General features: G+C 37.6%; 1 protein-coding gene across 5 annotated transcripts in view; it reads right to left on the bottom strand.

The window, feature by feature from the left end:
• Window positions 1-13,011, bottom strand: part of ADAMTSL3 (ADAMTS like 3) — a 454,464-nt gene that overhangs the window by 195,255 nt on the left and 246,198 nt on the right. For all 5 annotated transcript variants that reach the window (XM_035303956.3, XM_035303955.3, XM_035303954.3 and 2 more), the window contains exon 8: window positions 1,922-1,996. In XM_035303956.3, coding sequence (XP_035159847.3) covers window positions 1,922-1,996 — 75 coding nt within the window. The remainder of the gene's footprint in view (window positions 1-1,921; window positions 1,997-13,011) is intronic.

The following is a 13,011-nucleotide window of genomic DNA, read 5'->3' as shown; positions in this document are numbered from 1 at the left end:
TAATACAGACTTTTGGATAGTTACCGTTAATGTAGATGTTAAAAGAATGATTTATTACTGCAAAATAAGCTTCATTTCAGAAATATCTCTTTTACAAATAAAAATTAAGAAAAAGGTTACATAAATCCAGAAAATAAAACCACTTCTATATTTAGATATTCAGAAATGTTAACTAAGTCCTTTGTAGATGAAGCCAGTTCTATTCATCAGCAAAGAAGGATAAGATTCAGAAATACTTCTAGTGCCAATTGTGAGATTGTTCAGAAAGGGAAATAGTCTAAGCAACAGATTTGTCACTCTTGGAGAAATGGGAACATTTTTGAGCCCTGTTCTTGGAAGACTGCCAGACTTGAATATAGTTCTGTTGAATATGCCAGAACATATACACATAGATGAATTTTTGCCTCAAAGTGTTCACCTTTACTTATTCTGTTTACTGTTTACTTATTCTGTTTTTACAAGTTAGAAAACTATTTTTGGAGCTGAATTTTGGGGAATTGCCTTTAATATCATGAGACTATTAAGACTATTCACTGTATTTTTGTGTCTTTTAAGCATCTTTTCCATATATAAAATTTACATGCCATAACTTTACCCTTTTAAAATGTATAATTTAATTGTTTCAGTATATTCACAGAGTGAAGCCATCACCATCATCTATTTATTATTTTAAACTCGTAGTATTCTGAGAAACCAGTGTCTGCCTTCAGTGACCCCTAGATGGGAAGTTGTGATATGCTAGCAGCAAGGCTTGTTCTGGTCAGCCATATTCACTGATAACGTTTTGTATTTTAAATTTTGTTGTTTTGTTTTTGTCCTACTTTGCTGAAATCTCCAGAACATTCCTAAATATTACTTTACTCTCCATTCCCAAATATTACTTTGCCGAGTCTTGCTGTGTCACTCAAGCTGGTGTGGCAGATTGCAGTGGTGCAATCATAGCTCACTGCAAACTTGAACTCCTAGGCTCAAGGAGTAGGTTGGACTGCATATCTGTAGTAATGAAGCTACTCCTTGGACTACCTCAGCCACTTGAGTAGCCTGGACTACAGGTGTGTGCCACTATGCCTAGCTAATTTTTTTTATTTTTTGTAAAGACAGGGTCTTCCTGTGCTGCCCAGGCTTGTCTCAAACTCCTAGGCTCAAGTGATCCTCCTGGCACAGCCTCCCAAAGAGCTGGCATTACTGGCGTGAGCCACCACACCCAGCCACCCTATACAAAAAATAGTTTATTTCACATACAATTTGTTTTTTCCTTACCATGAGGGGATTATTCTTAAACAGGTAAATTTCCCATTGGGGTATTAGAACAGAACAATTCAAGATACAATACAGATAACTTCCCTAGTTATACAGACTATTTTGCTCACTACAGAGTAGTTGGGGGTACCCTACTGGATATACCCAACAGGTGTGGGAGGTCATGCCCAATGGCCAGATCTAACATTCTTTCTGCTGACTCCAAGTCTTTAGACAAAACTTCTCTTTCTTAACCAACTGCAAATCAGAAAATATCTGAATCTAACTATGGCTTATAAGACCTGCTTCAAGATAGTCCACCTTTTCAGGTCAAACAAATGCATAGCCTCCATGTATTAATTTGTGACTTTGCCTGTAACTTCAATCTCCCTGTCTTTAAAAATTCTTACATGTAAGACATCAGGGAGTTCAGGTCTTAAGCATGAGCTGTTTGATTCTCCTTGCTTGGTTCCCTGCAATAAATGCCTCATTGTCTCTGGCTCCTAATGTCAGTGTTTAGCTTTGCTATGCCAAACACACAGACACAAGTTCGGTAACATATCCATTAAACATAGAGAAAATTTTTTTCTTGCTGGTTTGGTTTCTGGGTTTGTTTGTTTTGTTTCATTTGCTAACTAAACTTTTGGGATATTAAATAATGTTAAGATTAAATTCAACTTACAGAGGTGGGCAGGTCCTTTCACTGTAATTCTCACACTTCGACTTCCCAAAGGAACAGCGATTACATTTTCTTCTCCTGAGAAAGAACAGAAGACTACAATAAAACCAGTACACTAAAGACCCATGAAAATGAGCAAGTCATTCAAAACTGGGACGTCTGCAAAGTACTCAACTATATTTAAGAAATCTTTGGAAATCACCAACTATGTGTAAAGCAGATGAATACATAATTTCATTTAAATACACCCTTAAATAACATTAAATAAACGTTTAAAGTAAATGCACTGCCAACTATCTCAGTTGCCTTTACTCTCAGGTCCCAATCCATGTGCTTGATGAGGGTCTGCAAACTGTGGCCCCTGGGCCAAATCTGGCCACACCTCTTCATTCATTCTCTTCAAGGCAGAATTGAGTTGTAGTAATGAAGACCATGTGGCTCAATGAGGCTAAAATATTTACTGTACTATTTGGTGTTTCACAGAAAAATGTCATGATCCTTGGCCTAGGCAATTACCCACTGGAAATCATGGTCCTCATAGATGTTTTTCCACACTGTTACATATTCTGATAATTTAATTTTTATGCTCACATAATAATCTAAGCTCATATATGATATTTTATCCCACTAGTCCCCTATCTGAACATTGTTTTTAAATGAAACTAGAACATTATCAATGATATGAATTACTTCAAGCAGATGTTTTTGTCTAACTTACACAGAACAATATTTTTGGATAAACTCTGCAGAGTGACATCAGTGAAGCAAAGGATATCAATATATTGATTGACTAGTTTGCAAGTTTTATTAAACCTGTTTATTATTAAAAATTAGAAAATGCAGATAAACAAAAATACAAAATAAAGCTTTTTCTAATCCTATCACCCAGAGATTATCACTTCTAACACTTCAATGAATATCTATTCCAGATGTTTGTTTGTTTTTAATACGTATACCTGTGAAAGGAAAGAATGAACCATACCTAAATGTCCATCAATATGGGAAAGATTACATAAACAAGTATATCCATTCTAAGGAATACTCTAAAACTGATAACAGTAATGATAAGAAGCTGCATGACCTGATGTGGAAAGCCTGCCAAATACATTGAAGACTTTTAAAAAGAAGATTCAAAAATAGGGCAGTGATATCTTAGATATGACACTAAAAGCACAGGAAACACATGAAAGAAAAAGACTAAATTTGACCACATCAAAATCAAACCTTTGTGAATGAAAAAACACTATGTACAGAGTGAAGAGGCAACCTACAGAATGGGAGAAAACATTTGCAAATCACATCTTGGAAAGGGATTACTATCTAGAGTATATAAAGAATGCTTACCACCCAACAAGAACAAAAAGCAACCCATTCAATAAAAAGGAATAAAAGACTGTGATTTCTCCAAAAGAGCTATCCAAATGGCCAATAAGCACATGAAAATGCTCAATGTCAATAATTGTTAGGGAAATGAAAATCAAAACCACAGTCGGGTACCACCTCACACCCATCAGCATGAGAATTATACAACCAAAACAAAACAGAAAACAAGCAGAAAATAACAAATACTGGTGAGTATGTGGAGAAACTGGAACCCTTGTGAACTGATGGTGAAATTTTTAAATGGTACAACTACTACTGAAAATAGTATGGCAATTCCTCAAGATATTAAACATAGACTTAACATATGACCCAGCAATTCCACCTTTGGGAATGTACCCAAAAGAGTTCAAAGCAGGGACACAAACAGATATTGGTACATTCACAATCATGGCAGCATTATTCACAATAGGCAAAAGGAAGAAACAACCCAAGTATCTAACCATGGATGAATGGATAATGCTGTTTTTGCCAGAATTGAGTCATGGTAATAAAGACCGTACAGCTCAATAAGACTAAAATATTTACTGTGCTATCTGGCCTTTCACAGAAAAGATTTTGTGATCCTTGGCCTAGACAATTACGTACTGGAAATCTTGGTCCTCACAGATGTTTTTTGGTATATACCTACAATGGAATCTTAATTTATCTTTTTTTAAAAAAGGAGGGGCCAAGCACAGTGGCTCACATCTGTAGTCTCAGCCCTTTGAGAGGCTAAGGCAGGAGGATGGCTTGAGCCCAAGAGTTTGAGACCAGCCTGGGCAACATAGGGAAACCATGTCACTACAAAAAATCCTATAAAATTAGGTGGGTATGGTGGCATGTGCCTGTAGTCACAGGTACTTGGGAGACTGGGGTGGGAGGACTGCTTGAGCCCAGGAGGTTGAGGCTTCAGTGAGCCATGATTGACCCACTATACACCAGCCTGAGTAACACAGCAAGAGCTTACCTCAAAAAAAAAAAAAAAGGAAAGGAAAGGAAATGATGCATACTACAACATCAGTCATTTTAAGGATGCTAGCAACCAGCTCATCGTTTTGAAAACTAGTAAATAAAGAAAAGATTAATGTATTCATCATGCTTTGTTGCTTTCCTTTGTTTTGTTTTGTTTTTTGAGAGAATCTGACTTTGTCACTCAGCTAGAATGCAGTGGTCTGATCTAGGCTCACTGTAACCTCCACCTGCTGGGCTCAAGCTATCCTCCCAACTCAGCCTCCTGAGTAGCTGGGGCTACAGGTGTGTGCCAGCATGCCTGGCTAATTTTTGAATTTTTTGTAGAGACTAATTTGAACAAAACATAATGGAGTAAAGACTTCTGAAAAATCCTCTCCTCCATAAAATCAATAAAAACACCAGCAAAAATGGTCAGAACCAACATTTATAAAACTCTGGAAGTTAACCAAAGGCTTATAACAATCTGAGCAGTAATTATTCAAGGAAAGTGCTAAGAACAGTGAGCTTTGTGGCATGCTAAGCTGCCTAGTCTCATCTCTCCATTCTCCACCTGCATGGTAACCTTGAAAACAACAGCCCATAATCACAGTGCAAACCAGCAGCCTGGCAGATTCTGCAGGGGTAAAATGGGTTTGGAGCTCCTTCAATGCCCAATTCCCAATTATTTGACCTGTGGTTCCCTGGAAGACTTCACTCACAAAGCTGTCTTTAGTTTACCTAACTGGGAGTTTGCCCAGTGTAAACAGCTTTTCTCCAGGAGGCATTTGTCCAAAACAATTAGAGATACTTGTTTAACATTGAGGCTGCATGAGGTTGTGGATAACAACTGGGTAAAACAATAAGCTAACCAAAAAGCTGGGAATGAGATGTCCACAGGTGGCTTTGAAAAGCTCCAACATATTCCTAAAAAACTAGATGATCACAAGTCTATGTGGGGCTCTGTACCTGCCAAAGTTTTGTGCATGCCCAGAAAAGACTCAAGAAGGTCCTAAACTCTCATCTCTGGGTAACCTACAGCAGGAGTAAAGTAAGTAAAGGCTAGAACAAAGTTGTCAACTACCTTGGCTGAGTGTTGAAGATGTACCCCAACACAGACACATATGCGTGCACACATGCACATGCACACACACACAGAGCCCACTAAAAATAACCAAGTCTCCATGAAAAACCAGGTAATTCCAGGTCCGAAGTAGGGAAAACTCAAGGTGGGCTTGGAATACCTGTTGCTCTAGAAATCAAGGCAGTGTCTAAAATTCAACAGAATTATGACAAAAGAAGTCAGTTGAAAGTGTTCCCACTGGCTACATTTGGACAATTTGAAACCCACAAAGAATACTGTTAGTAATATTTAAAAACATTGAATAAATTAAAATCTCTGAATACAGAGTGAGAAATTAAAAAACAGAAACCTTTTTTTAAAACAGAAGAATGACTGCAGAAGGAACGATAGAATTAGAAAATTGCCATTTGCAACTCTCTGTGTTAAGTACTATTTCAGGCAAGGATCATCAATGTACACTAAAGCCATGGTGTGAAAGATTGTTGCAAGACGGAATGTTTATGCCATGTCAAGGTATCACTCTGCAGATTTCTTACAGGGAAACATGGATCTATACAACAGAGTATGTGTAGTTCACCACCTGTGCAAGTAATACCGGGTCAAGGTGACATCATGAGCTTCCTGATATGATGCAACATAATCATGCATCACTTTTGATGTGCTGCTGCCACAAATGTTCAATCCAATTCTAATCAAGCCTGAGAACTTACTGATCAATTCACCAGAATTATGTGAGGGAGACCAACAAATTAAATGAAAAACGATCAGACAAATCCGGAATATGGGACATCCTATAATACAACTGGAATGAACTCTTTAAAAAGTCAAATACCATGAAAAAATAAGCACATTAAATAAAAGAGACTAAAGAGATAGAAAAGCTAAAAGCCATAGGTGAAACTTGACCAGTTCAAGGGGAAAAACAATTATAAAAGGAGAAATTTTAATATGGATTGGAAATTAGATAATATTTAGAAATTACAATTTTTAGGTATACTAGTGAGATAATGTTATAAAGAAGATCCTAATTTTTTGGAGAGTCATGCTAAAGTATTAATATTTACAAGTAAGCGTTGTGATGTCTGTAAATTAACAAGGCTCAGCTAGCTAGCTGGATAGAGGAATAAGATAGACAGATAGACAGATAGATAGATAGAGTGATAGATAGATAGGGATAATGAACCAGTGTAGCAAAATATGAGTAATTATTGAATCTAGGTGAAAAAATGTATAGTAGTTAATTGTGTTATTTTATCAACTTTTATGTGTGCTTGAAAATTTTACACAGTACAATTTTGGGGATAAAACTACATTCTAATGCCACTAACATCCATTTGATATGAAATTCCTAAATAAAATATTTGAAAAGAAAATTTAATAAACTTGAATAATTATGCACTATAGCCAAATGGAATTTACTCAAGAAATGCAAGTATTGTTCTAAATTGGGAGACCTACTAATGTAATTTCCCATATTAATAGATGAAGTAGAAAAGTTTGATCACCTCAAGTAAGTTTCTAGCATTTAGTAAAATTCAGTCATTATTCCTGATAAAAATTCTGTATGTATAATAAAGTAAATGTTTGTAATATCATTTGTAAATGCAAGCATCATGATTAATATGCTTAATGCTTAAACATCAGAAACACTGCTGTTTAACTGGGGAAATGATGGGATACCAGTTGCCACCACATGGCTTAAGGGTTTTTAAAAGATTAGCCAACATACTTAGGGAAGAAAAAATAGTCTAAGCATTAGAAATCAAGAAGAAATTAATATTTAAAAAATTGGATATTAAAAATACCAAGAATAATCATTTAGAAAAGTAATGGAATAAAGTGCCCCCATTTGCAATGGCTAGAAAACAGATGGAAGATGTTGGAACGAACTTTTTTATAAAATGGGCAAAGCTGGCTGGGTGTGGTGGCTCATGCCTGTAATCCTAGCACTTTGGGAAGCTGAGGCAGGTGGGTTACCTGAGGTCAGGAGTTCAAGACCAGCCTGGCCAACATGGTGAAATCCCGTCTCCATTAAAAAATACAAAATTGCTGGGCATGGTGGCAGGTGCCTGTAATCCCAGCTACTCAGGAGGCTGAGGCTGGAGAATCACTTGAACCCAGGAGGCAGAGGTTGCAGTAAGCTGAGACTGCGCCACTGCACTCCCGCCTGGGCAACAGAGCAAGTCTCCATCCCAAAAAAAGGTGGGGGGGGTACAGCTTACAGAAAGGACATTTAAATCTCTCTCCAAAACATAAAAAAAAGTCTTGAGAAAATCAAAGGAAAATATTAATTCATTTTCAATAAAAATAAAAAAAATTAAATACCAAAGAAGAAAAAAATATATTTATAGGCAAAGACTCTTAATATCCAGAGTGTTTACAAATCAATAAGAGAAAAAGAAAAATTAGCTGCAAAACTGTTCAAACACTTGAAAAACTAGTTCACAGAAAAACCAAAATGTCAAGAAGAGTGTGAAAAGATAGAAGAGAAATTACAGTATCTTTGAGAACTAAAAGCACATAAAGATATGCCTGCACAAATTTGCAAAGATGTTGCAATACTGAGAAAAAATCTAAATGCTCATTGATATGAGTTTGGTTAAATAAATTATGTAACATCCGCTTACGTTCCTAGTTAAAAAACCCTGTCTCTACTAAAAAGTACAAAAATTAGCTAGGCATGGTGGCTGGAACCTGTAATCCCAGCTACTCAGGAGGCGGAGGCACAAGAATCGCGCGAACCCGGGAGTCGGAAGTTGCAGTGAGCCAAGATCGCACCACTAAATCCCAGCCTGAGTGACAGAGCAAGACTCCGTCTCTAAAACAAAAAAACAAGTCAACTTTTGAGAACTGATAGGCAAAAAACTTCAGTGAATAAAAGCGAATTGTAAAAAAATTTATAACTAATGATCGATTCTGTATATTTCTCAAAAGCATACATGTTTGTATGGAAAGTTGCATACATATACATCCTTAGCAAATATCTTAATAGAAGCAACCATTCAACTGTTTAGACCTCTAAAAATGGAACTGGTAAGGAGTTTGTGGATGGTAGAGGGTGACTTCTACTTTCCATTTTATATCCTTCTGTGCCATTGGAAGTTTTTACAAAAAGTATGTCTTATTATCAATATATATTATGCACTTCACCTTCACCCCAGGAAGGATACATACTAATATGATAACAGGTGTAATCTCTTGGCAATGTGATTGATTACATGACATGTTTCTCCATTTCCTTGCCTATTCTGGATTTCTTACAATAAATTTATAGCATATTATATATGTAATAAAAATTGTTTTGAAAATACATATAAATTAGAAAGCTTTACTGAACTGAAGAAAACCTATATGGGCAGATTGGTTGGGCTTAGCATTCTCTTGCAAAACCTTTGTGAATATAAGCTGTGGTGTCTTGGGGAAACATTTGTCTAGGGGTGTGTGTACATATGTGTGTATATTCCAACCATCGCCCCATTGATAATTACATACTTCAGTGAAACCTTGCAAATCAAACCCCTTTGCAGTTGATTTTAGCCAAAAAGGCTCAAACTTGAGGAAAATATTCTTCTGGGTGGAGCTGCCTACTATATTACTCTTGGAGAGAAAGCACACTGCAGTGCACCTAGGCAAAGCTAGGAACAAGGAGCATCCTATAAGGATCTTCTCCTAAACTGGAATTTCCTTTCATTTCTGTAACCCTCCAGTAAAGTTTGATACATTTGTAGAAGTATCTGTGATATGCTGATAGGGGAGTACCTCCCAAATGTTTTATCTAAATATGAATCATCTAGAAAACTTGTTAAAACACAGGTGCCTGCCTGTGCCACCCACAGAAATTCAGATCCAGCAGTTTAGGCTGGAGCCCAAGAATGTACCCAACCAGCAGCCTCCCAGGTGATGCAGATGCTGCTAGACTGTGAGCCACGTTTTGAGCAGCATGAGTACAGGGCATAGAGATGGAAAACTCAAGGTCATAAAGGGCAGAAAGGGAGGACTGATCCATAGTCACAAACTTCTCAGCATTTCTTCACTGTCCTGCAGGAGATGGCCCAGTTATAGGTCTGACCAGAAATAAAGTGAGAATCCTGTGAAGCAGAGCATTTTAAGGAGGGAGGAGCCAGGAGTACTAATGCAGATGAGGGCTTAAAAGTGGCTGTTAGATGAGCAGTAATGAGATTGTTAATGTGCTCTGTCAAAGCAGTTTTAATCAAGTAGGTGGCAGAGGAAGCTGTGATCTGAGGAATACATGATGATGCAAAATTAGAGCCAGAAAGTGTAAACAGTTTTTTAAAGACTTGGCAATAAAGAGTAGGTTAAAGATTAGGGTGGTAGCTGGAGACATGATTATGGTTAAAAGAGTGTTCTATACATACATAATTTTAACAATATTTTATATATAAATATTATACACCCTTTTACATACACATATATATTCATACATGTATATATACACATATGTATAGACATAGACATTTTTTAAATTATACTTTTATTTAAGATGGGAGAGATGTGCTGGTCATATTAGCCCTGATAGGAAAGAAAGAGTAAAAGAAGATAAAGGAGAGAGGGGATGATGGGTGGAGTGAGTTCTCTGAGGACACAGAGGGAGCTGGAATGCAGAGCACAGATGGAGAGATTAATTAGTCTTGGAAAGGAAGACAGACACTTGTGCTCTTGTGCATGGGAGGAAGCAGGGAATGGATGGGTGCAGCTGCAGGGCGAGGTCTCTTCTGAAGGTTTCTGTTTTACTGGGGTTCTTTTTTTTTCCTAATCTTCCTTGGAGCCTTGCACAGAATCAGTTTTGGTAATAAATGGTGCATAAATGTTTGAAAGGAGGGTATACTCCCTCACCATGCTATGCTCTGTTACCTATTAGAGTAACATTAGTAATTATATTGTGCAGATTCCATATGTAATTTTCTTTTTTAAAAAAATTTTTTTATTGCATTTTAGGTTTTGGGATACATGTGCAGAACATGCAAGAGAGTTGCATAGGTACACACATGATAGTGTGTTTTGCTTCCTTTCTCCCCTTCACCCACATTTGGCATTTCTCCCCAGGCTATCCCTCCCCAGCTTCCCCCCGCTGCTGCCCCTCTCCTTTTCCCCCCAGTAGACCCCAGTGTTTAGTACTCCCCTCCCTGTGTCCATGTGTTCTCATTTTTCATCACCCACCTATGAGGGAGAATATGTGGTATTTCATTTTCTGTTCTTGTGTTAGTTTGCTGAGAATGATGTTCTCCAGATTCATCCATGTCCCTACAAATGACACGAACTCATCATTTCTGATTGCTGCATAATATTCCATGGTGTATAGGTGTCACATTTTCCCAATCCAGTCTATCATCAATGGGCATTTGGGTTGGTTCCAGGTCTTTGCCATTGTAAACAGTGCTGCAATGAACATTCGTGTGCATGTGTTCTTATAGTAGAACGATTTATAGTCCTTTGGATATATACCCAGTAATGGGATTGCTGGGTCAAATGGAATTTCTATTTCTAAGACCTTGAGGAATCGCCACACTGTCTTCCACAATGGTTGAACTAATTTACACTCCCACCAACAGTGTAAAAGTGTTTCTTTTTCTCCACATCCTCTCCAGCATCTGTTGTCTCCAGATTTTTTAATGATCGCCATTCTAACTGGCGTGAGATGGTATCTCAATGTGGTTTTGATTTGCATCTCTCTGATGACCAGTGACGATGAGCATTTTTTCATATGATTGTTGGCCTCATATATGTCTTCTTTCGTAAAGTGTCTGTTCATATCCTTTGCCCACTTTTGAATGGGCTTGTTTGTTTTCCTGTAAATCTGTTTGAGTTCTTTGTAAATTCTGGATATCAGCCCTTTGTCAGATGGGTAAACTGCAAAAATTTTTTCCCATTCTGTTGGTTGCCGATTCAATCTATTGACTGTTTCTTTTGCCGTGTAGAAGCTGTGGAGTTTCATTCGGTCCCATTTGTCTATTTTGGCTTTTGTTGCCAATGCTTTTGGCTTTTTTGTCATGAAGTTCTTGCCTACTCCTATGTCCTGGATGGTTTTGCCTAGATTTTCTTCTAGGGTTTTTATGGTGCCAGGTCTTATGTTTAAGTCTTTAATCCATCTGGAGTTAATTTTAGTGTAAGGTGTCAGGAAGCGGTCCAGTTTCTGCTTTCTTCACATGGCTAGCCAGTTTTCCCAACACCATTTATTGAACAGGGAATCCTTTCCCCATTGCTTGTTTTTGTCAAGTTTAGCAAAGATTGTATGGTTGTAGATATGTTGTGTTACCTCCAATGCCTCTGTTCTGTTCCATTGGTCTATATCTGTGTTTTAGTACCAGTACCATGCTGTTTTGATTACTGTAGCCTTGTAGTATAGTTTGAAATCCGGTAGTGTGATGTTCCCTGCTGTGTTCTTTTTGCTTAGAATTGACTTGGCTATGCGGGCTCTCTTTTGGTTCCATATGAAGTTCATGGTGGTTTTTTCCAGTTCTGTGAAGAAAGTCAATAGTAGCTTGATGGGGATAGCATTGATTCTGTAAATTACTTTGGGCAGTACAGCCATTTTCATGATATTGATTCTTCCTAACCATGAACATGGAATGTTTCTCTGTCTGTTTGTGTCCTCTCTGATTTCGTTGAGCAGTGGTTTGTAGTTTTCCTTGAAGAGGTCCCTTACATTCCTTGTGAGTTGTATTCCAAGGTATTTTATTCTTTTTGTAGCAATTGTGAATGGCAGTTCGTTCTTGATTTGGCTTTCTTTAAGTCTGTTATTGGTGTAAAGGAATGCCTGTGATTTTTACACATTGATTTTATATCCTGAGACTTTGCTGAAGTTGCTTATCAGTTTCAGGAGTTTTTGGGTTGAGGCGATGGGGTCTTTTAGGTATACTATCATGTCGTCTGCAAATAGAGACAATTTGGCTTCCACCTTTCCTATTTGAATACCCTTTATTTCCTTTTCTTGCCTGATTGCTCTGGCTAGAACTTCCAGTACTATATTGAATAGGAGTGGTGAAAGAGGGCATCCTTGTCTAGTGCCGGATTTCAAAGGGAATGCTTCCAGTTTTTGCCTGTTCAGTATGATATTGGCTGTTGGTTTGTTGTAAATAGCTTTTATTACTTTGAGATATGTTCCATTGATACCGAGTTTATTGAGGGTTTTTAGCATAAAGGGCTGTTGAATTTTGTCATATGCCTTCTCTGCATCAATTGAGATAATCATGTGGTTTTTGTTTTTGGTTCTGTTTATGTGGTGAATTGCGTTTTTAGACTTGTGTATGTTGAACCAGCCTTGCATCCCCGGGATGAATCCTACTTGATCATGATGGATAAGTTTTTTGATTCGCTGTTGCAATCGGTTTGCCAATATTTTATTGAAGATTTTTGCATCTATGTTCATCATGGATATTGGCCTGAAGTTTTCTTTTCTTGTTGGGTCTCTGCCGGGTTTTGGTATCAGGATGATGTTGGTCTCATAAAATGATTTGGGAAGGATTCCCTCTTTTTGGATTATTTGGAATAGTTTCAGAAGGAATGGTACCAGCTCCTCTTTGTGTGTCTGGTAGAATTCGGCTGTGAACCCATCTGGACCTGGGCTTTTCTTGTGTGGTGGGCTCTTAATTGCTGCCTCAACATCTGACCTTGTTATTGGTCTATTCATAGTTTCAGCTTCCTCCTGGTTTAGGCTTGGGAGGACACAGGAGTCCAGGAA

The sequence above is a fragment of the Callithrix jacchus genome, chromosome 6 (assembly GCF_049354715.1).
Source record: "Callithrix jacchus isolate 240 chromosome 6, calJac240_pri, whole genome shotgun sequence".
In the NCBI taxonomy this organism is placed as follows: domain Eukaryota; kingdom Metazoa; phylum Chordata; class Mammalia; order Primates; family Cebidae; genus Callithrix; species Callithrix jacchus.
This window is presented reverse-complemented; position numbering and strand designations above follow the sequence as displayed.